This window comes from Mauremys reevesii, linkage group 7 (genome assembly GCF_016161935.1).
Source record: "Mauremys reevesii isolate NIE-2019 linkage group 7, ASM1616193v1, whole genome shotgun sequence".
Lineage (NCBI taxonomy): Eukaryota > Metazoa > Chordata > Testudines > Geoemydidae > Mauremys > Mauremys reevesii.
This window is the reverse complement of record NC_052629.1, coordinates 102,842,887-102,867,673: the sequence shown is the minus strand read 5'-3', so window position 1 is coordinate 102,867,673 and position 24,787 is coordinate 102,842,887. Positions and strand designations below refer to the sequence as shown.

Genomic DNA, 24,787 nt, shown 5'->3' with positions numbered 1-24,787 from the left:
ATAGACTGCAGAGTCACCTTCCCAGGCAAGTAGCTAAGTATCATTTAACTCACTGAAAACTAGACTGGTCAAAGCCCTGCAGGACAATCCTGCATTGTCAGGGGAATGGAAGACAGATTCATGATGTCAGCCAGGCCCCCTCTAATTTCTCTGAAATTGCCCTGTTCCACAGAGTTCCTGCTCCTTTCTCTACTCCCTGCCACTGTCCCACACTAGCCCCTGGAACTTGGGAGGTGGGGGAAGGAGAGAGATGAGACTGTCTCACGCTTTCAAGATGCATTGGTTATTTCCAAATGCGGATTCTCTCAGATCGAGGCTGCCCTGATGGGGCAGCACAGAGCAGTATTAGTAACAGGGACCCTGCCAACTAGTTCAGAGTTTTATCTCCCCTGGCACAGAAGAATCCAGATGTCAAGTATATTGGGACCTGATTACTCAGCAACTCATTCTCGAATCTCTTGTAAGAGTCTGAGCAAAAATCCATTGCAAGCCAGTAAGCAGAGGATTGAATTCCCATCACTATAGGCTCCCAATAGCAACCATCCCTGTGTTCTCTACCAGGCTGCTTCTGTCTAAAGGCTGCACATAAAGGGAAAAGGTTAGTTGTGCAGGGAGTAAATTCCTTTATTTTCTTTACAGCTGGTGGGCTACTCAAGACACCATCAGCATTTCTAAAAGCCCTGATCTCCAAAGCATGCAGACACTGGGGAACCTACAGACCAGGGGTCGGCAGCCTTTCAGAAGTGCTGTGCCGAGTCTTCATTTATTCACTCTAATTTAAGGTTTCGCGTGCCAGTCATACATTGTAACGTTTTTAGAAGGTCTCTTTCTATAAGTCTATAATATATAACTAAACTATTGTTGTATGTAAAGTAAATAAGGTTTTTAAAATATGTAATAAGCTTCATTTAAAATTAAATTAAAATGCAGAGCCCCCCAGACCGGTGGCCAGGACCTGGGCAGTGAGTGCCACTGAAAATCAGCTCACGTGCCATAGGTTGCCTATCCCTGCTACAGACAAATACTGTTTAAACAATCCTCAGCCAAACCAGCAGCAAGAAGATTTCTACAAACACTAAAGCATCCCACAATTCAGACACCTCTGCACCGGGAGAGCACTGACAGCCGCTTGTGCTGTGGGACACTGGGCAGCAATCTACATGTGGGGGTTAGGTACTGCAGCAGTTCCTTATTTGAGAGATCTGATGAGGTGTTAAGATCTCTACATGGACTGAAAGCTTCAGAAAACACACACACACACACACGGCAGATTTATACAGCTGTAGCCACTCATCAGCTTGACTCTGGCATAGCCCAGAACTCTATAAAACATGGCCCTCGAGTAATGGGGACATTTTCTTCTCTTATGCTGGAGCAGAAAAAAGAAACGTGAAGCACAGACTGGTAGAGAGGGTTGAAAGCTTGCCTCCTCTCCCCCTAGGTAGTTCTTTACAAAGCAGATAGCTCTAGTGAAGAGAAACTCTCTGCTCAGGGTTACATAAATGGATTCCCATTTGCCCACCTTACAGCTGTCCCCTTCTACCTTCCACCAACTACAAAGCTTGCTGACAGCATTAGACTCCACCAGCTTACTTGGCCTAGCTACAGGGCAGATGCAGTAAGGAAAGGCAACAAAGAGGATTAGGGTATAATTGCAGCCATAAACAGAGGCGGAATTGTTTATTGGTCCCACAAGTTTCAGGCAAAAGCGAGCATGTTATTAAGCTTTCTGGGCTTTAGATGTGTGTCTAACAAGCTAGAACTTGCAATGGCAGTTTCAGTGCAATTGCATCAAGAATATTTAACAGTTTCAAACATGCCTAATACATGCAGTGAGTTCGGAAACACCAATTCTCATTAAGAATCCTGATTTGGCACAATTGGCTTGGCTCACTGCATTAGTCTTAAATTCTGTGACTAACTCTTGAAAGATTTTACATGTTAAAATCCACTTGTCAGGGCAATGTCTAGAAATTAAGTGAAAATCCAATGAGTATTTATATCCACTGAACAAAACTTTAAATAAAAAAACATGTTGCAGTTTAGGAACAGAGAAATGGTGAGCTAGAGCCACCTTGTGGGAAGTATCTGCATTACCACTGTGCAAAACATTTGGCAAAAAGTGCATATTTGGGTCAAACAAACATTTCACCCTGGTGTCAATGCTGATGTTTTTCAATTCACCAAATATTCTGAAGAGTTTCAGTTTCTATTTGATCTGAAACTAGTTTTATTTTTGGAACTCCCAGCAAACTAAAACAAACGGTTCTTGGAACAGTTCTAATTTGCACCTCCATATTGCACATTTTGGGCCTGACCATACAGTCAGCTTTCCAGATATCCTGTGAATTTCATGCCTGTGAAAGATGCTGGATTGACAACCCAGGAGTTGTGTGGCTAGAGGAGACCAACCAGGTATAGTAAAGAGCAGAATAAGTTTCCTCCACTCTGCCCTGACTGCCCACCTCAACCCAACACAGACTCCAGGGATAAGATACTTCAGTCTCCATGGCCCAGTCAGTTCTTGGCCTCTCAAACACTGTTAAAGATTGGACTGACTATTGGTGGTTTGTCTGATGGGGACACTTGTCTATTTGGTTTCTGTCTAGGTCCTAATCATTTCACACAGAACAAGGACATCACAACTTGTTAATGGTTGATCAATATTGACTTAGCTTGGATTTAACCATCAGCCTCGAGACGAAGAGTTCTGAACCCCATTCCCACGCCTCTGTGCCATTAGACACCCATTTTTCCCTCCTTTACTAGTAGGACTAGTGCACAGAGGCCCCAGTCAGATCAGTGCCCCTGGTGCCAAACACTGTGCACAAGCAATAAAACAGTAGTGCCCCAAAGGGTTGTACCATACTACTGTTGAACCACAGCAGTGTGCACATCATGTGCCCAGTGGCATCCTGACAGCCTTCCTCCAGATGAAAGAAGTACTTGTACCTGGACTAGAAATGAGAGCTCTGAGCTGAAGTGGAGGTGGTATGTGTGCACACATTGGTAAGGCTACCCCAGCTCAGAGAGGCTCTCTACAAAAAGAACCTGAATGGACAGGAATGCTGGTGCACTCTTGGAAATAAGGAGGTGGGAAGTGAGCTGAGAACATAGATCCAAATCACTCATTCTAGAGAAACAAGCCACAATTTCAACCTCTCGCCTAGGCCAAGCTGTCTGCTCAAGTGAAGCTATGAACAGCATAGGACTCACGTGTAGTGAAGCTTAGTGCGTCTGACACACAGGAAAGAGCAAAAGAAACTCGAATCAGTACAGTTAAGTTTCATCGCACAGCAGAAGGCTACCACTCTCCTTACATGTACTGCCCAACTGGATGGCAGCTCCATCACTTTCCCTCCTGATCTTTGTGGCAGTTTAAATGCTGATGCTTGCTGGGTGGCAGCAGAGCAGATGAACTGCTTTCTGAAAGCAAAATTTTAGTCCAAGGTTGCCCCTTTACTCAGAACACCAAGAAAGAAAATACCAAGCAACCTCTTAGGTGAAGCCAGCTAATCGGTGCCATCAAAAAGGTGTCAGTGAGTAACAGTTCTGTTTATAGCCACTGTAAAGAGGCGCAAGAAAGAGCTGTGTTGATGGAAGAGTGAAGATTAGAGACATTTATCCGTCTGTTCTAGACTGGTGCCACAGAACAAGAGACCAGTGTCAAAGGACTCTCTGCAGGCTATGGCAGTGAGTGAACAGCACAGAGTGCAATCCCATGGCGAAGGGAAGCAAAACGTTTTTTCCATTTTCCTTAAAGGGAAGAAGGAACCTTGGAGCATTTATAGAAACTGACAAGAAGGCTTTGCAAGATTCCTTCTTCATGGCCCTCCTCAGTGCACCCCAATCCAGACCAACAGCAGCCCGGTTAGTCTTCAGCCACCTGCGTGTTAGTTATACTGGTCTGCAAAAGGTAAAGGGAAGAGCAGTGACTCCAGGCATCACTTAACTCAGCATACCCTATCACAGCCCAGATACTATAGCCGCATCTTTGCCCGTGCTAACGCTGCTCCAGTGTGTCACCAATCTGGAGAGGTTCATGAAATAACTTCCACCCCACACCTAGCCAACAGTGGCACTTTGCCATAAACACCCATGAGAGCCAACTCCATTTAAATTATATTTATTTGGCTCGGTTCATTTTAACAATTCAGAAGACAAGTGTTTGTACAGAGCTTACAGCAAGGCCCATCTTGCCACTGCCACACAGAAAAGATTCAGACACAGATCCACCTTTTGGGAGCCCCATCCCAGCCCAAGACGTCTCCATTTCCACTCTGCAGGGGGCACAGCCTAGAAACGGAGCCAGTACATGGCACTGCGGATCCGGTTGTAGTCTGGGAGCTGTTCGATGGGACCTGCGTGAGCAAAGGAGAATTAGTCACTTAGAATAAAGTGAAGAGATCCACCATCAGCTTCTCAATTCTATTGCTCTCTGACCCAATGACGCCACCACACCCAGACTCAAATCCTTACATGAAAACCTCAGTCCAACAGTAGAAAGAAACAAGTCTATGAAGACAGTTTAACTGGACAGTGGTTTTTAACACTACTTCCCATTTGTCTTGAAATCCCTTTTTCTTTTCTTATAGCTCCCTTTTGAAGATTCAAACTTAATCTTGGAGATCACTGTGCAGAGGAGGGGAACCCACCAGGCACTTAAGGGAGAGAAGCTGCTTGGGCAAGTTTGCCAAGGGGAACATCTCCTTGGCTGACAGACAGACATGCCAGATTAGCAATGCAAGGAGTCAAGCCCACTGATTCTTACATTAACTGATGTCACCACAGAGTAAGGAGATGACATTTGGCGGCCGCTACTGCGGTTCCCACCCACAGATTGAAGCTTCATTGTTAATCACATCTCTGTAGCTTGTAACGGAGCGGGAGGCTGGCCAGCAGCCCAAAGCCATTGTCTTAGCATCTGTGCCTAACTAGATTTTCAGAACATACTCTCTGGTGAACATGCTTCAGCATATCTGATGCACAAAGGCAGGGGAGACAGTAGTGAAGTTTCCAGGAGGGTAAATTAGACAGAGAAAGAAGCCAGAACAAACTACAAATTACTTTATACAGAAAACTTGCAGAGATCCACCGAGCAGACACCTTGCTCTCCATTATAAACAAAGACTCAACCACACGTTGGCTGCTTTTTAACCTGTGCCTATAACCAGGTCACTTACCTACTGCTGCGACTGCTGGGCATTTGTCATAGATGTATTTGCTGCAGACCTCCCGTACCATCCTAGCATCCACAGCCTAACAGGAAATGACAAGAACAGGCAACGAGTCATGTTTCTGATAGATACACATTTACACAAACTAAAAGCCGTTCAACTACCACACAATCCGACTGCCAAAGACCAAGAGATTTGACCCTTTCTGTTTATCTGCTCAATGTGACGCTGCTTTGAAGTTATTTGGCTACTTGTCTGCCAGGACAGTTACAGTATCCATGAGAAATTCCTCTTGAGGATATGGACAACCTGTGCCAGTCTATACAAGTAAAGTCTCTCAACTTATGTATTATATATAGTGCTACACAGTGCCAGGCAATGAAGTCCCTTGTTATATGGCTCTTGCGAGACTGCACCCACTATGTATCTGGCAGAGGGAGTTTGGGGATAAGTATTAAATCGACTTAGAAGTGAAGATTAAGAGTTCAACGTGAACCAGCCATTCTTGACCAGAAGGAAGAGTCAGCACAAGGGGGGCCTTTGGGAAAGATCCCCGGAAATACCTGTTAAAGAACACTTCTCTCTCAATATTACTCTAATGCTGCCATCTCAAAGCCAAATGGATAAGCAAAGGAGAACTTTATGACCAACTTTCTGCTTGTCAGTAAAATATTCTGGGTGGAATATCTCAAGCCATTTCTAGTTCAGGCTTCTGGTTAGAGAAGGTCTAACTGGCATATACTCACCGAGGCCTTTCCGGCTGAAGCTATATCCTGGGCATCTCATCAGAGGTGGAATTACTCAAATGAGCCCACATCACTAATGCTATAGACACTCACGTCAGTCACTTAACATGGTTTTATGTTGTACAACTAACCTAGAAGGGATGAACCAGCATCTAGATCTAGGGTGCAGGAAGGTGGTGTGAAAACACAGAACACAAGTATAGTCTTATGTTTGGCAATTCCACTATATATATTTCAGTTGTTTAACACCGACCCTGCCTTTGACTTGCCAGGATAAACAGTCTAATTAAACAGGTAAGTGCCTTAGATGCCAGTTTCTCAGCAGCAGATTTTATGCCCAACAACAAACACCTGGAGTAAGGTTAAGAGTGCTCCCGTAAGAACTGATACATACAGCAATTCTGGCATCCCATTCAGCTAAAGATATACGGCGGCCGTAGTTCAAGAGATGACTCCCAATATTTTCACATACAGGTGTGGTACCTGGGAAAGATGTAGAGATTCATTAGGAAAGACCTCACGTTTTGAGCAAGATAGTCAAAGGCCTTGCAGCACATCATAGCTAAGGCTACGTTTAGGTCCCGGAGGTCATGGAAGTCACAGAATCTGCTTCAGTCCCAGCGGCTGTGGGACTCTGGAGCTGGCAGCCAGCAGGGCCCTGGCCAGGGTTCCAGCGACAGGTAACTGCGGCAACAGGCCCCGCCCCACAAGATTCTAGTGACAGACTCCTGAGGGGGCCCTCCTCAGAGTTCCGATGACAGGCAACAGCCTTGCACGAGGGACGCCTTGGTGAGCAGCTGGGGTATCCCCATTTTCTCTTTGGGAAATATGGTCACCCTGCAGCTCCCAGCTGCCATGGGTGAAGGGAGCCCCCCCATGCAGTTTCCAGCTGCTGCGGGCAGAGAGGGAACCCCACAGCTGAGAGCCACCAGGGTGGCAGGGGAAGCCATGGAGCCACAGCAGCAAAAGTCACAGACAGGTCACAGCTTCTGTGAATTTTTGTTTTTTGTCCGTGACGTGTCTTGACTTTTACTGAAAATAACCATGACAAAATCCTAGCCTTAGTCATAGCATGACCACCAGTTTGGAAAAAAGTATGCAAGCAGCCCATACCATTAGTCAGCTTACAATAACCCAGCACCCACATGCTCCTTTAGTAGTTTATCCTAGGCAGCTCCAGTGGGAGCCAGAAAAATGCATTATGACTTCCACTTCTGGAGACCCTGGTTCACACCTAACTTGGGTCATAACTGAAACCAGCTGGATGGTCTCAACGTTGCCCTTAGCAGGCCTCACAAGGGTGGTGCCTAATTTGTTTTGGCACTGCCACCTTTGCTCAGGAGAGGCCCATGGATTCAAGGCTAGCATGGAGTGTTACAGACTAGGATCCAGAATTAACAAAGCTGGGGTGGTAAATTAGGACAAAAACAAAGGATATGCCAGCTCAGGGCTGAGGAACAACCTTGCATAATGCCTGCCAGTAGCACCTTGCTTCTAGCCAGTGTGCCTCCTTTTCAGGAGGGGCAGAACTTAGAGTGTTAAATAAATGCAAAGCAGCTGTTCCGTAGATTAGAACATACCATCCAGCTGAGCCACCAGGGCATTCCGTAGGATGTTCTTGGCTCTCTTCACCTCCCCATCTGTCGCACTCGTGCACAGACGCATCCTGAACAGGAGTCAAAGGGAATAAGGGGCTCTCAAAGACCTTCCACTAGTACAGGATGAGACGTGATTACCTCCACCCACATTTATTTTGAACACTACCCCTCAAATTTTCAACCTCTTATACAAACTGAATACTAGGTCTTCAACCCTCTTGCTACTAACTAATGCACCAAGAACGAACCTTCCTCATGTATTGTTCAGAGTGGCTACGAACTCAGTAATGAGTAGCACAGAAAGCTGACAGTTGGCCGGAGAAAGCACAGTGCTAGGCCAGTCAGAGCATACATGGGGGGAAATGAGAAATAGCTTACCCTAGCAGTCACAATTGGGAGCACCTCAATGGCAGGTGTGTCACTCCAACTTGGCAGCCACAAGTAAGAAAGCAAAGGGACCAGGGCATGCTGCCAGCTGATAGTCCACTGTTATAAACTTCAATCACTCACAATCTCTGCTGCCAGGATTGTTAAGAGTTGCAAATGGGAGTCAGTCACTGACCACTACCAAGGGATTCCAATTCCTGAGGGTTCTGTGCAGTTTGGTCTTACATCCCTTTCTAGTCCCTACAAGTCTTACATCCCTTTCTCCCATCCAGGGTCTCTTGTCTATTCAGATAGCAAGCTCCCGGGGGCAAGGACTGTTTCCTGCTCTGTGTGTACAGTTCCTAGCACAGGGGCTCCCAATTTTTGTTGTAGCCTCTAGGCCCTGCTGGAACACACATAATGAACTCTAAGAAAGACTAAACAAATGTGAAGTCCCTCTAATCCTGACACTGAATGGTCCCCAGCACCAAGGCATTTACCAGTCAGTCAAGAGGGCTGAGACTGTGCATTATGTATCACCAGGTCATCTTTCCTAAGTGTAACAAGATGGACAGACCGTGCCTTTCTCATGCTCTGGGAAAGGCAACCTTGTTTGGGGTAAGAGGCCCCAACACTAGAACAACCTCTAACGCACCAGGACAAACAGGGACCACAGCCACCATTCAGGGAGGCCAGAGGGATAAAACTAGAACAATGGGGTGAGATTAAGGCAAAGGAAGATTCGGGTGGGATATGCGGAGTCATCTCTCTTATAGCCTGAAGAATTTCTTCCCAAGGGAAGTTGTGGAAGCCCCACAGGAAAGGAGTAACACGAGATAAAACTCTAAAAAACATAAGACTCTTCTTGACAGTACAAGGGCTTGAACTTTGTAGGATATAATAAGTTCTCTACTAGATGTAGTCTCCATAATAGGGACTGACCATACGCAGCAAATCACACTCACCACTCTCCCTGAGCAAAGTGCAGTGTATCTTCTATGTTCAGAGCATCAGAAACAAAATGGAGTCCAAAGAGGCCTGTGTCAGAGTAGCAAATGTTGAAGGTCTGGAAACTTTGACAGAGTTTATTCTCCACTGCAATTGTAGCCAGCCTGCTGGATTGATTCTGCACATAAGTAAACACCCTCAGTGATTCAAATGCTCACCTTTCCTTTGACAGCTCAAATGCTTCCCCCTGAGCGGTTATAGGGTCAGAAGAGCAAACAAGGTAGAGAGCACAACAGGATGCCATGTGAGAGCTCAACTCCAGGCTCCATCCCTCAGAGATGACAAGCTTTCATGGTAGAAAGTAGTGTGTACAGCCTGCTGAAGGCTTTTACATCTCACTAAACTTCTCTCCTTTCCCAGCACTGCACTGTGGAGATGGTACTCGGTACCATTCCAGAAGGGTACCAAAAGGAAGGTGGGGGATACAGGGAGTAGGTGGCCTGGAATTAGAGTGGACCACACTACAGGCATGCCCTGCCAGAGGGAGTCTCTGTACAGAGATAGGAGAGGTGTACACTGCGTTTTAAACAGGTCCTCACCACAATGCAGTTATAAGATACGCCTGTGTCATAGGGATACATATTACCCTGCTCTGCTTCAATACTATCACCACTAAATGAACATTTTGTCTTTGCATCACAGCACAAGTTTAGGGAAGGGATACTCAGGAGTGTGAGCACCTTGCTGGGAATCGCCCTACTCGGTCCTACTCCATACCTGCTGAGTGTCTGCAGTGCAGCCATCCTCTTTGAGAAAGCTGCATATAGCTCTCTCCAGAGAGGGCTAGCAGGACCTCCTTGCCACACCCCATCCAGCCCAAGAGGTGTCCCAGATCAGCCCTGGTTAGCATTTTTATCCTGCCTTCTGGATTCACAGACAAGCTCCAGCTCATGGGAACATTTCAGAATTCAATATTATACACAACAGCTTCCTGCTCAAGGAGATCATAATGTTAAGTCACTACAGCCGACTCAGAATGCCATGCTCCCAAGTCTCTTACCTTACCACCTCCAAAGGTGCGGTCATAGCGTCCTATGATCGAGTTAGCTAGAAGGAGGGGAATATTGTCTGGATTGGACCATTCTGGCCCCTCCACTGCAATAGCGACATGAGCCAAGGGTAAGGCATCGTCTCTGACACGGATCTGAAAAACATCAAGGGGCATGGCAAGAGCAGAGTGAGCACTGTGGCCTTCTCTCCAGGGTCTCGTGCAAAGCATGGGTTCATAACTTAGGGGATTTGGTGCTGTCATAGGCAAAATTGGCTAGCTTTTCACCTGTAAGTTCTTATATATAATGTGCCCATCTTGTCACCAGATGCATCTGGTTTCTAGACTCCATTAGGTCACAGATGAAAGTACTAGCCTCAGTAAGTTCCTAGTGGATTTTGGTCACATCTACAACCAAAACATTTTCGCAAGACAGGCAGAGCTGTGTAGGGTCTCAAGACTAGAACAGCAGGGCTGCCGTAGGTCAGGACTGAGGTGCCATCTACTCATACAAAGAAACTAACATACAAGTTTACACAGAGATTTCATCCCCTAAGTGACCAAGGGCTAGTGTCACAAAAGTATGCTTTGTATTCAAAGCAATCAGCTGTTGCCAAGAAGAATTTACCTCACTCCCAGTGAAACGGCAGGGTGGGGGGATGGGCACTGCATCCTCCTTGTATTCAAAGGGAACTCCACTCAAGTGCTGCCTGGCAAGGTCTACCAGTTCTTTGTGGGAAACACCTGGGAAGGGAAACAGAAGGAACAAGAGATCAGTACAGCTACTTGAGCCTCTGAAACACAAGGAAGAAAAATTAATATTATGTACTATATGATAGACAAGAGCCGTAGATATGACAGAGCGCGCGCGATGGAGTCTAAACATCAGTTTTCAAATATCAAGACTTCCTAGGGCATTGTTTCTCAAATGCGGCCACCGTGGCTGCCTTTTCTTGGGGCCACAGCCTCCTTGGTGGTGATGGGGGGCAGGGGAGGTGAAGCAGCAGCCCCTCCCCTGGGGCTGCCAGCAGTGGTTGGGCCCTGCCCCACTCTGAAGCCAGAAATGCCAGAGGAACACGCAGCTGGTGAGTTCCCCACATTTTTGGGCGTGATGGGGCTCAGGTTTCCAGCTTCAGCCCTGGGGTAGCAGGCTCTGGCCATGGGCTCTAGCGGTGTGGCAGTGGACTCCATTCCCAGGCTCACCACTCCCCACATTGCCCCGGTCTCCACTGCCTCCTCCAGCCCTGGCTGAATGGCTCCAGGATCTGGCCCCAGCTGGGCAGAGGGTGAGGCCCTTGGCTCACCACCCCTTGCCCACTGTCCCTGGATCCCGCTGCCTCCTCCATCCACGGGCTCCAGAGGCATGCCCATCTCCTCCCCATCATCCCTGGCTCCCATTGCATCTATCAGCCCCGGCCTTCAGCCGCACAGCAACAGTCTCCGGTCCCTGGCCCCAGATGCCAGCCTGGCCCCAAGGTGCTGGCCCCTGCTGTCTCCTTATCTACCTCATCAGTGAGGACTTAATTTGTCCCTCGGCTTACCGGGGCTGAGTAAATCTGCTGTGAAAAGTGATATTTGTATTTTAGTTAATATCACTTTTCACTGCCTGCCACCAGCTAACAAAACTTAAAAACAAAAGCAACCAAAAAAGCAAATGAAACAAAAGACAAGAACATGCAAAGCACCTTATTTTTGTTTCTATTCTGTTTAGGTCCAGTAAAGAATAGAGAGAACCGTACATTACTTTTATTATTGAGTTTGCAAACCCCCCCTACCTAAATGACAATGCTTTGGACATGTATATGCACATATTTGTTTGCTTTTCCTAAAGTTAATTCAGTATTTTAGGAAAAATTGTCAGAGCAGCCACCAGCAAGAGTTGGTCGCTGCACTCTGAGGCCACCAAAAATTTTGTTGAGAACCCCTCTCCTAGAGTCCCAGGAAACTAGCACTTACCTCCAGCTGCTGCCAGGACCATGCGAGGGGCCTTGTAATGAGTGTCAATGTACGTAGCTAGATCCCCACGAGTCAGACGCCTGAAGAGCATACAAAACATGTTAATATCCCAACAATCCAGACCTGGAGGAGATAGGTTGAGCTGTGAGGGCTGGGTGGTCAGGGAAGGCAGGTACTCAATACAACCGAAGTGATGATGTATTCAATACACCCTTTGTTATGGTAATAACATCTCCTGGGAATCTGTCATCTAGCCCTCCCCTGTGCTGTACCCTGGAGACAGGAACGCTTAGGGAATTGGGACTAGGATACTGAACCTTTCACCTCTAGGTCTCCAGTTCAAATCCAGCCTATATCAGTTGTGACCAGAAGTCATTACTTTCAGATGTCTGTTTAGTAGCCTACCTACTTGCTAATGGGTCAGTGTCCATGGTCAAGGCCATCACCATAATGGCACTCCTGGCTGGTGTTTTCAGAGGCACCACAGACTAGGTATAGGAGAGGGCTCTGCTCTTGGCCTAAGCAGTCAATCCCCCCTAGTGAGGGCTGAGGCACAATGGCAGGGAGTATGTGAGAGCAGCTTGTGTAGCACTGCTCGTACTAGGCCTATCGTAGGGCAACAGGACTTCAAACTCCAAAACTGATAATACAGCATCCGTCACCAGCAGCAGGAAGCACAGAATCAAGCCAAAAATTGTAAGTCTATGGTGAACAGATCAGCCACGTGGTAAGGCACCACCTGCTGCATGCAAATGGGCTGGGTTGGCTTCCTTGTGCAAATACTTTTGTTGCTGATGTGCTTTACTAGCATGTAGTTGAGGTTATGCAGCTCCCCTTTTATCAAGTTCAGTGATCCATAACAGGAACTGTGTGCTCCCAAGAATTGTGTGTTAGCGGAAAGGGGACTGTCCTCGGGTGTATATCATACTCCAGACCTAAAAGAGTGGATTTGCTGCTCACTTGATGTTCTCAGTGGTTCCCTCAACAGTGTGGCTCAGGGCAGTGCCTTGGTAAGCAGTAGCATGAAGATAGTCAAAGACTACATCTGTCAAGTTGCTGTCAATTTCCTGCAGCTCCTGAAGGATGGTGCTCCGTTCCTTCTCGACCTGAGAATCCTCTAGGCTGCAGTTCTGCACAATGTCAGCCAGAATCTCGACAGCTACAACACAAACACACACAATTTCAGCAATTCCTTTAACTGGGCACTACAGAATGCAGCAGGAAACTGAAGACAGGTCATAATCTGGAGGAGGAATGGGTATAGACTGGAACAAACACTCTTCCGGGACTCAGGAAAAAGGGGGAAGGTAGGAGACGGCGATGGGACAGGGTATGTAGGGCAAAATGGGCTAACATACTAGCTGTTCTCCTAGGTTCAAGTCTCCATTGGATCACAAAACAGATAAAATGGAATGATTTCAATATGTAGAAATCTCAACATTAAAAATCAGTTCTCAGCGTGGCATAACATTTTGCTTTTCAGAGGCATTATAAGACTGGTACAGGAATTACATAGCAGTTCAGGAGTTCCATACACTGGCAATGCAGTGTGGGTACCCAAAACTGGAGGAGATATGGGTGCAGCATGTCAGGAGTCAAATGTGGAGTTCACTTGCAGAAAATTTGCTATGTCTATGGTTTGTCATAGCTAGTCCTGTAGGTCTCAGACTCAGACTTTAAGGTCAGAAGGGACCATTATGGTCATCTAGTCTGACCTCCTGCACAATGCAGGCCACAGAATCTCACCCACCCACTCCTGTAACAAACCCCTAACCTATGTCTGAGTTACTGAAGTCCTCAAATAGTCATTTAAAAACCTCCTTGCTCTCATGGGCAAATACTACTTCACAAAAGAACAATACAAATTGAAATCTGTATATTGCAGTGTGGAGCTGCACTGAAAACAGAACCCACAGGAGCTCCATTGAGCATTTCTGACCTTTAATAACTGAGTTAACACTACCCACCTTCCCAAACCCATAAAACAGCAAAGGACTATCAAAGTCACTCTCTCACCCAGCAACATTATTAAAGGCTATCTACAGAACAGTAGTATAGTAGACCGCAAAGGCTTATTTTAGAAGAATATGAAGCTGAAGGCTTGAGCACCATTCCATGACTATGTGCTCATCAGTTAACCATTCAGGACCTGCAAGTGCTCAGATTGTCTGGGTACTAAGTGAACCATGGCCTTAGAGTCTTTGCTTTGTTCTACAGGCACCTGATAACAAGAGACATAAAAAGGTATTTCTCTGACCTCAAAATCTTGATGAGAGACTCAACAGTCCAATGGTCACACTACCTTTGGGCAGGTCTTTGGACAGGGCTTTCATGAAGAAGGCAGTCTGCTCCCGGGAGGTGTAACTGTTCAGGTGAGCACCCATACTCTCCACTTCCTTTTCAAAAGTGGCACAAGGACGTTTCTTTGTGCCCTAAAAGAAACAAATGTAGCTAGAAACTGGTTAGGTTTTTCCCTGACAACTAAAGAACCAAATTAATGACAGATCTTCACACAACTCAGGGTGCCACTTTAGAAGTAGCTATGAGTAATTTGTTTCAATCCCACCAGACGCCAATAGGTACTTACTAATGAGGACAAATGCAATTTTCAGAATGCCCTAAAATGCTTGTCACCATGAACAGAGGCTGACGTCCCAGTGAAAGCTACCATAGCATGGCTATTATTCAGCAGGAAGGCTTGCTTGCACTAAAGAAGTGCTGCTCAGCAGGTGACGAGAGACTCTCGGCCATAAGGAAAGTTCTGTTATTTACAGCATTGTTCATTTAGTGTGGGCTAAATACCAATACAAGCTTTCTACACAGGTTTGTCCAGTAAATGAGTTACCACAATATCAGCAGAGTCTCCAACTTGTTATATATTAAAATTGTGAGCAATACTTTCTTTGCCACAAACTACATGAGCAGCAAAGCAAGAGTGCTTCGTTTTTAATAATTTTCATATTATATAGAATATATAACACACACAATCCTAAATAAATAAACATAAAATTACTGATGTTAGGATTAAATAAATTAGAAGGGTGGGTTTTTTTTGTTTGTTTGTTTAAGTGGGCTAAATTTTCACTGTTTAAAATACTTAACTCCATAGAAAATTTGTTCTGGACATTCAAGAGTTAGTCACAAGGACCTCTGCACACCCTTCTTGCATGCAACACAGCCATTGATTTTCATGCCACTGACTGGTCAATTCACTGTTTGGAGCCAGTTAATACCATCCCATAACTAGCATGGGAAACACTATAGAGAGTTAGGCACGTAAATCCCCTGGGCAGTGGCAAGAGTAGAGTCCCCTGAACACTAACTATGGGAGTCAGTACAAAGATTCAGTGCACATTCACAGATAAAATGCCTTTTTAACAGAGAGGACAGCTTGAACTTTTATTTTGCCCTCGTTGGTGCCTAAAACAGCCCCATATAATTTGTATTACAGTTGAATCCAGAGGTCTGGATCAGGATTGGGATCCCATTCTGCTAAGCGATATGATATACAAGGACATTTCCTGCCCTGAAGAGCTTAAGTTCATTTTCCTTCTAACTTACACAAGGTGTGTTCATGCTTTGGTGCCCACACATCCTAAGCAGTGACAAGTGGAAGAAGTCCAATTTTCTAACATGGTTTTGACTCATGGGAACCAGAACCACGTGTGAATTGAAGTCAAACAGAAAATCTCAGGGAGTCCAGAGTGATGGTTTGATCATAATCAGCTGCATAGGGTCAATTCCTGTGAAAAGTACCAGACCTAGCACATCATCTCACCTTGAATGCCAGATGTTCCACAAAGTATCCTGTTCCATTGTTCTTCTCACTTTCATAGCGGCTACCTACCCCAATCCACACACCCACCTAACAGAAGAGAGATGAGCTGAATAAATACAATTAGGAAATGCAGCTAGCAACATATGCAAGTTTCCTGTCACTAAGTAACACCTGGAGTTTAAGAGAACCCCACTGCTAGTACTAGGACACACGCTACCACCAGCATTGAAGGCTAGTATTGTTTTCTTTTTTTAAAAAGAATCTAGTCTATTTATGCCATTTACCTTGCCACATAAGATAATACTTTTCTGAATTTTATCAAAGATGTATTAAGCAATGAATGGCTGTCATAGTTAAGTGTAAGTAAGTCTGAAAGCTAGTTCCATATAAATGCAGGTGGGAGATCTGGGCAGAGCAAGAGAGCATCAATGGACTTTTCATACATTTGTTGACTCATTCCAAAGTAAGTTGTGCCTTTTATTTAAGCTCCAGTTTGCCCAAAGTCACAATCAGGTAAACACAAATGGCTGAATCTCTGCTGCTAACTTTGGTTCCAACAAGGGCTGGTCTTCTTTGAAAGACTAGTACATTACCTGAACTGAGTTAACAGTGATCACGGGAGGATTCCAAACTCATCTTAAACTTACTGTGCATGTAGGCTGGTCAGATTCCTCAGAAGCCACACGGAGGCCGTTGTCCAGAGAAGTAACTTGCGTCTCTGGAATGTTATGGAGTGCCTGGGCATAGGTAGCTGCACCTCGATTTCTCATCAAACTCATCAAGGCTGGCTAAAGAGAAAGCCACCATCAAACAGCAACTCACACTATAATACAGAGCTACCAACATATAGATTGCCAAGAGTCACATGACGGTGCAGACCTAATAAGCTAGTCCAGCAGAACACAGATTTACTCGCTAAAGCTTTCCCACAGTAGATCCCTAACCACTAATGTATATATTTTAAATAAGATGTGCCAGATTCTGAGATCTCTGGATACAAGAACACGGGTGTGTGTGTCCGTCCGTGTCCCCACAGGCTGAACGGAAAAGGATGAGAGCAATCAAGTGGGCTCAAGGCAAGCCTCCAGAAGCAGGAGTTTGGAAGTGGTCTCATTGTTAGGCGTTCTTAACGTAAATTGAGATCTTTTGCAGGGCTTTAACCTCATCCCAAAAATCATAATCTACACAATGGGTCTCCAGAGGCTGATATCTGTACCTCTCTACTCTTCTTTCCTACGCAAAGATTTGGGACAGATAACCAGCGTGAGTTTATGTTATCCTTCAGGTTTGTATATCCCCATTTACCAAACTCTCATCCCACAAAGTGTATATCTTGGTAGATCTGTACTAAGTGTACAGTGTATACACATCCTCTCCATTGTAGGGATAACACAATGAAAGTGATACATAGATCATGTTTCTTTACAGTGGCTGCTTATAATGCATGTATTTACAATATATGTAGCAGATTACATATCAACTATGTCACTTCAAATTCAAAGCCCTTAGTAGTGCAAGTCCTAGCTGTATTTGAGGCCTGTTCCTTCAGCTTCAGCATAGAACACCACCATTTATTATTAAGGTTAAGATTTTGTCACAGTTATTTTTAGTAAAAGTCAAGGACAAATCATGGGCAATAAACAAAAATTCACAGAAGCCCATGACCCGTCTCTGACTTTTACTAAAAATAACTGACAAAATGAGGCTGATGGCAAGGAGGAGGACTGAAGTAGGGTGAGAAGAGATGAGATCCTGAGCACGGCTGTGGAAGGGGTGGGGGGGTCCCCCCAGCACAGCTTGGAGCTCAGGGTCCTCCCCCCCTTTCTAACTGGCCATGTATCAGTAAGATAAACAAATTAAGAAAGACTATCCACAAGCACCAACAACCTTGCCATAAAATGATCATGGTAGAAATGGGTCTTCAGGAGGTTTTTGAATGTAGAAAGGGGAAAGGCCTTGCAGACCAGCTCATTGTTGGAGATTTGCATGGAAAAGGGCAGGCAGATACTCATCGGAGAATCAGACAAAGAGGGAGTTGAAGGATGGTTTCACCAGCAGAAGAGGGGATAGAAGAGCAACACAAAATATGGGCCAATAAGAAGGGAAGGGTGAAGAATTATGCAGAGATTTGAAAATAAAGACAAGAAGTTTGAACTTGATATGGAGGAGGAGAAAGATTCAAAGGGTGAGAATTGTTTTCTCTAATTTTTTTTTACAGTTAATTTTGAGCCAAAGTGGAAATTTTCTGTAATAGTTTTGTGAATCCGGTGTACCTCAGTTTCCCCAATATTTTGCATGGCTATGGGGTGGGGGAGGATGGACGGCTATTTGGTCTCAGGGCAGGCTAAGGCCAGGTCTACACTAGGAACTTACATTAATATAACTACATTGCTCAGGGGTATGAAAAATCCATATTCCTAAGTGATGCAGTTAAATCAACCTAACCCCCCAGTGCAGACAGCACTAATTCGACAGAATTCTCACATTTACAAAGCTACTGCCTTTCAGGGAGGTAGATTAACTAATCTGACTGGAGAAGCCCTCCCTGTCAGCATAGGTAGCGTCTTCACTGAAGTACTACAGCAGCACAGCTGTGCTGTCAGAGACATAAGTGAATGTTGCCTAGCTGTCGGAGCTTGAATGGGTCATTACAATGACTGGCCATGGCAACCCCATATCTATGGCAAATCCAATCACCAGGACATTGACACCCAGCAACCACTGACCCACAGGGAGATGGCCTTCCCCACTGCACAGCAGGAAAGCAGAGCAAAATCCCACAGGTTGAGAACAAAGGACTGGGAAGGTGCAAGGTGGGTGGGATAAGAGAGGTGGCTGCTGGAAGGAGTAACTGCTCTCACCTGAAAATGACCAAGGAGGTCAGATGGAGAAAGACACAGAGCCTGAACATGAGGGTTCACTACACCCTGGCTGGGCTCTGGGCTAACCAGAAAAGATTTGAACTATGCTTTAATCTTCAGTTCTCTATGCTAACTTAAGGCCTTCCAGTGCTGTGCTCCAGTTCAGCAATAAACCCGAGTGTTTTGACAGTGCTATTTGAGTGTCACTGTAAATACCCGGTGAAGCGCATTAATTCCCGAAAAGCATACAAGTCTCTACCGGTGATTTCCCTCAGTTGGACTCACTGAACAGAGCGCTCAGTGTGAAGCCAGGAGTGCTGAAGCCACAGAGGTTCAGTCTAAAGAGGCAGTGAGGTGGCATAGGCTGCTCTGAAAGAAGAGCGAGACCCATAGAGGGTCTGGCACACAGAACAGATTCCTCCTGGAGATTGCTCTAAAGCTGGGGGCATAGCAGCGATCCCGTGGATCTGTGACAGTTTGTTCTGTGCATTTTGACAGTACTTTGCATTGTCTGCTACACTGTTTCCCCTAGATCAGCGGTATTGAAACTGTGGGTTGCGACCCAGTACTGGGTTGTGGAATATAAGGCACTGGGCCGCCGCGGCTCTGGTCAGCACCGCCAACCAGGCAATTAAAAGTCCTGTCAGCAGTGTGCTGCCTCCACCCCAAGCACCAGCTCCACACTCCCATTAGCTGGAAACTGGCCAATGGGAGCTGGGGGGGGGGGAGTGGTAGAGGTGGTGCCTGCGGGCGAGAGCCGCGCAGAGCTGCTTGTGTGCCTCCGCCTCGGAGCCAGACCTGCTGCTGGCCGCTTCCGGGATGCAGCACGGTTCGTTGTGCCAGGACAGGCAGGAAGCCTGCCTTAGTACCCCTGCTGAATGGGAGCCGCCCAAGGTAAGCCCGGGCCATAATCCCCCGCCCTGAGCCTCCCCAAACCCAGAGCCCTCTCCTGTACCCCAAACCCCTCATCCCTGGCCCCAGCCCAGAGCCCTGACCCCCTCCAGCACCCCAACCCCTTGCCCCAGCCCTGAGCTCCTCTCACATGCCAAACCCCTCATCCCCAGCTCCATTGGGTCATGAGCATCAATCTTCTTCAACTGGGTCGCCAGGAGAAAAGTTTGAAAACCACTGCCCTAGATAACTAGCTCTTGCCCATGTGGATTCTGCACTCAGCAAAAAGGGAAAGTTTTCAAAATAGGAAAACATAACTGCAAAACTATGAAGTTTGGCAGGAGGGCCTAAGGCAGGTGTAGCACCAGAAGCTACTTTTAACTCATTTTTTAAAAATGGATTGACATTATGCTGACATTGTCATAGTTGACTGGTCAGGCCTTTGCTGCAGTGGGATCTAGGGCTGAAATTCCCCTTTTTAAAATAATCATATCATCAAAATAAAGAGTTGTAGCAGGAATAATTTTAAAAAAGCAACAGCTACTCTCCTCTTTTACCCATTTTCCTACCTGAAATACGATTTGATAAGCTTTTAGAGGCTTGTCTTAATAGTTTTAAAACTTGAAATTGTTGTATCCAATAGATCCCCAAATTGGATAGCAGGATTTCCTTGGATTATGAACTTCAAACAGAAGGTGCAGTACTCTGCTCCCCCACAGCATCGGAAACTGCACCCAGTTTTGACATACACTGAATTATTTTAGTCGGGAAATAGATGTCTATTTACAGATGCCAATGAGATGTCTGGTTAAGACTAGTGTCTCAGCCAGAGACTACTACAAAGGAGCAAAGCCTCCCTAATGTATACAACATCCCAGCACAAACCCGGGAACTGGGTGCGCTTCAAGGGCTATACAAGCTTTTAAACTTCTTCAATGCTCGCTGGATCCATCGGTGCTGGAAGTAGGGGGGCTGCCGCACCCTCCAGCCTGGAACGGTTTCCATCCCATGCAGGGTTTAGTTTGGTTCAATGGCTCTCAGCTCCCCCACCGTACACACTGTTCCTGCGCCCCTGGCTGGATCCCTGCCGGGTGGGATGGGGCGCTAGAGCAGGGGGCGTGTAGGATTTAGCCGCCCGCAGGTGCAGCGTTGAGGCCCCGGGTCAGGCTGATCTACCTGCAAGAAGCAACGGGAGCAGCCGCGCTCCTTGGCCATCTCCGAAGCGAAGCACCCAGGCCAGCTGGTCCCGCCGCGGGTGTCTCGGGGCTCTCGGCACTAGGGGAGGCGGGACCCGACCGGACGGAGGGGGCACAGGCAGGAGCAGCGCCCGACGGAAGGGCCCGTTGGCCTCGGACCGCCCCCCCCAACGGGCACGGCTCCTCCGGCCAGCCCCGCGCACTGCGAACCGGGCCCCGCAGGGGAACGGGGCCCCCGCACCGCATCCCCCATCTGAGCCCATCCGCAACGGGACAGACAGAGCCGGGCCGGGGCCACTGCCGGTCCCCGGCGCCTCCCCGTCCCTGTGACCTTCCCGGCGGCCAAGGCGGCCGGGCCGGGCCTGCCCCGGCCGCCTCCGCAGCCCCTCCCCCAGGCCCCGGCGGGGCAGCGGCGCGCGGCCACTCACCGAGGAGCGGGGACCCCGCAGAAGGGTTCGGCCCGCGGCACAGCCGGCCCGACACACCGAGGAGGCCGCCATCTTGTCCCCTTACCACTACCGAGGCCTGACTGACCCCGAGCGGAGCGAAAAAGACGCATGCGCGGGAAGACGAGCCGTAAAAGCACAGGAGCGCATGCACAAGTAGGCAAATTGACGAGGGGGGGGGGACGCAGGCGCAGGGAGAGACGGTCGCATGGGCGGAGACTGGGACAGCTTTTTAGAGCATGCGCAGCAATGGGCATAGCAAGGCTGAGACCGTGTTGCGCCCTCTGTTGGTTGGAGGTCGAGGAGCCTGTTCCCTGCGGGGGCTCCAGGCAAAGGGAATGCGCAGGGGGGGGATCGCACTGGGCAGGCGGCCCAGCCCCCCTGGGGCAGCACCACGCTGCAGCCCACGAGCCCCTGCCCGGGCTGGAAGAGCCCCACTCTCCCAAGGGGGGTGGATACCTGCAGCCTGGGGCAGATTAGCCCTCGCCCCTGCTCACGAACCCCCACAGGACCTGGGCAGGGGCAAGGCCAGTCTCCTGCTAAACCTTGGGCTCCCCAGGCCAGGCTGCAGCAGGCCCCTGCCACTGACAGGCCCGGAGGGAGGCACCTGCTGCTGCCTGCTGGCCTGGCTCTGCATGGCCCAGTCTGCAGGCGGGAAACTCATCAACCCGGAACCAGAGCCGGATTAACCCTTTGTGGGCCCCTCTGGGGGCAATGGGCCATGGTGGGAGGGGGCAGGGGTGTCAGTCCCGGAGTGACGGTGCAGCCAGGAACAATGGGGCCCAGCCTGGGGTGGGGGCGCTCGGCCCAGGTCAGCACAAGGGCAATGTTTACAAACCAGCAGCCGCCAGACACACACTGGCCTGACTGGCCTTGTTCTGCACCACACGCCCTTCCCCCACCCAGTACCCCCCAACCCTTTAAGCCCAGTGCCCCTCAAAACTCCCCCAGACTCCCAACAACTGCACAGCACCCCATAGAGACACCCCCCCACTGCCCAGCTCCCCAACACAAAACCTCCCCCATTGTCCAGCTCCCCCTCCCCCAGACCTCCTGAGATCACTCCCGTGCTGGACTTCCCTGGGCAAGGGGCCAGACCCAGCCTTGTGGATAGATTAGACAGGTCCATAATAGGCCCATTCTCAGTGTGGGCTTGGCACCATTGTAAACCCAGTTCTGCTCAGAGCTCAGCGGCTCCCTCTCCCTCACCTCCCACCTGTCAGGCCCCAAGGCATCACCTCCATCAGTTTATCTCCTGCTGACAAAAATATCTGACACAATGCTCAGCCGTGTATAAAGCTGCAATAGAATGAGGCAAGTTTTCCAAACAGTGTTGGAGCTTAGCAAGATGTGAGTCCAGCCCCAGCAGTTTGGGTCAGGTTGAGCTGTTCTTTGAATACGTTAATTTTATATTGAATATAGTCATTCATCCCCTGTTGTCTCTCTGCTTCTTAGTGGCTGTTCCAAAGCCGGAGTGGCCGTGGCACCACCTAGCATTAGCCTTCTTAAAACAAAGTCAAACAATTGTAAAAAGTATTCAGCGGGACTGGTAGAATAAGGCCACGATTATAAATAAGGTAGACCAAACGGACAGTATTTAAGAGTGGCTATAACGATGTAATTTGATGAAATGGTCAGCACTGACATGGATTTGAGGCTAGCCCTGACAAATGTCACGTTAATAAATGGGAAAAATAGTTGCTTTGTGTAACAACACAGTTTATTGAGAAATATTCATAGTGATTGGGTTTTAAGTCAGATCATATTTTCAAATTAAGTCTTAGCAGTGCAACATGAATCAGGCTAGATAACAGTTAATTATCAGAACTAATTCCTGCTTCTGTTAACTCCTTTACAGGTCTAACAGTCTATTCACTGACTAAACACATTTTTCAGGTCCTGTATTTACTAGATGCATTAAGCTGTAGAGTTCTTCAAAGGAAGTGGTGGGGCTTGGACACTTGAAAATATTCTGTAGGAACAATCCTGTCCTGGGCAGCTAATGGACTGGATAAGCTAATGTGTCTTTTCCTTTTCTGGCATCTATGATTTTCTCAAGAACCACAACATGTACAGTATTGATAATAAATAGTAAGCAATACCTCTATGTCACTGAATACACCCCTGTATTCACACCTTACACAACTGCAATAATCTTTGTACAAACTATGCCTTGTGAGGTATCATTTGAAAACTAATAACTCATTGATCAATAATGGCATGGTGAAGTGCATGTAGCAACATTATATGGAAAGTTATGAATATAAGCTGAAGTTATGACTGAAATGTGTTGACCAGATAAGTCTGGGGAGTGGGTAAATCAGCTTCTCGAAGACAAAGGACAAACTGACACCTCTAGTCAGGGGTCATTGAAGTTGATTGGCAATCACTGGTCAAGTGGCCATTCTTTGGCAGTGAAGGGGGGGCAGTAACAGACCGATTTACATTTTAACCAACACCATGGAACCTCTTTCACTGCTCCATCCTCATAGCTGGAAGAAATTTCATCTAGAGGTAACCCTCAGGAAAATGCATTTCAAAGGGCAACCAGCCTATAAAAGGGGGGAGGGAACACCCTAGATACACACACTCTCTCTCTCACACACACTTTTTCAGCTGAGAAGACAAAGGAACCAGCCTTTGGATGACCCTTTGACCGCACTCCCGTCCCTTTTCTTTTATTAGTTGTCCCCCGCAATTAGTGGGTTTCTGAGGTCCTGTGGATCCTCCCCTTAGGCTGAGGGGGGGATCCGTTAGCATGCCCGCCCCATTTCCCGGAAACCCAATAGATACACTCCGCTTTACCAACATTGATTCTGAGAGAGGCTCTACTTGAAAATTTAGTCAGCCCTGGTGCTGGGAACATTTGATAAGAATTTTACCTTAAACTGAGTATAGTTTGTTTAAGTTTAGTTACTAGAAAGTGATTTATCTTTATTTCTGTTGTAACCATTTCTGACTTTAATACCTTTAATTTGTACTCACTTAAAATCTCCCTCTTTGTAGTTAAATAAACTTGTTTTATTCTTTATTCAAATCTAATCCAGTATTGTGTTTAAACTGAATTGTTTGGTAACTCCAGTTAAAGTAGCAACTGTTGTACAATGACAACAGACGAACATCTGGATAGTCCAGGAAAGGGCTGTATGGTGCCAAACACACATTCTTTGGGGAAAATCCGGGACTGGGAGTGTGTTGAAATCACTCTGCAAGTGGTAACCAATTCTGGTGGAAGCCAGAAGCTGCTTCCTGTGACCTGCATGCTGTTTGCGAGGGGCCAAGTTGGGAGTTACAGCAATGCATTGTGAGGCACCCAAGGTTGCAGGACAGGTGGTGACAGCTCCTTACTGGTCTGGATTGCACCCCAGAAAGTGATACTCTGATCTTCGTGTTCTCTCTCTCTCTATAATAAAATCTGTGCATATTCTCAGGTTGGCCCATGTGGCAAGGTCAGAGTTTGCTCTTGGTTTTTTACCCACAAAGTTGGAAATGGGATGCAGTGAGGGGACAAAATCTTAGGCAGCCTCCAGCCTGTGGGCTGGTTCAGTATTGCTCTTTGCAGGGAATTTTGCACAGTCAATAGAACTGTTTGTCTGGTTCAGTTGAAGAACATCAATCTAATTAAACAGCCAAGTGGAAAACTCTCAAGTGCAGCTTCTCTCCAGTAATATTTCATAAGAACGGCCATACTGGGTCAGACCAAAGGTCCATCTAGCCCAGCATCCTGTCTTCTGACAGTGGCTAATGCCAGGTGCCCCAGAGGGAATGAACAGAAC

At 47.2% G+C, this 24,787-nt stretch overlaps 1 protein-coding gene across 1 annotated transcript; it reads right to left on the bottom strand.

Annotated features, from left to right (window-relative positions):
* Nucleotides 1-4,110: 4,110 nt before the first annotated feature.
* Nucleotides 4,111-21,150, bottom strand: LOC120369027 (cytochrome b-c1 complex subunit 1, mitochondrial). The gene is made up of 13 exons (XM_039481898.1): nt 20,994-21,150; nt 16,265-16,405; nt 15,618-15,704; nt 14,142-14,271; nt 12,800-12,998; nt 11,840-11,919; nt 10,512-10,627; nt 9,896-10,039; nt 8,853-9,013; nt 7,504-7,589; nt 6,318-6,406; nt 5,184-5,259; nt 4,111-4,361 (listed from the first exon to the last, which is right to left on the bottom strand). The coding sequence occupies exons 1-13, from the start codon at nt 21,063-21,065 to the stop codon at nt 4,297-4,299; spliced, it is 1,446 nt and encodes a 481-aa protein (XP_039337832.1). The 5' UTR covers nt 21,066-21,150; the 3' UTR covers nt 4,111-4,296.
* Between the last annotated feature and the right edge of the window lie 3,637 nt (nt 21,151-24,787).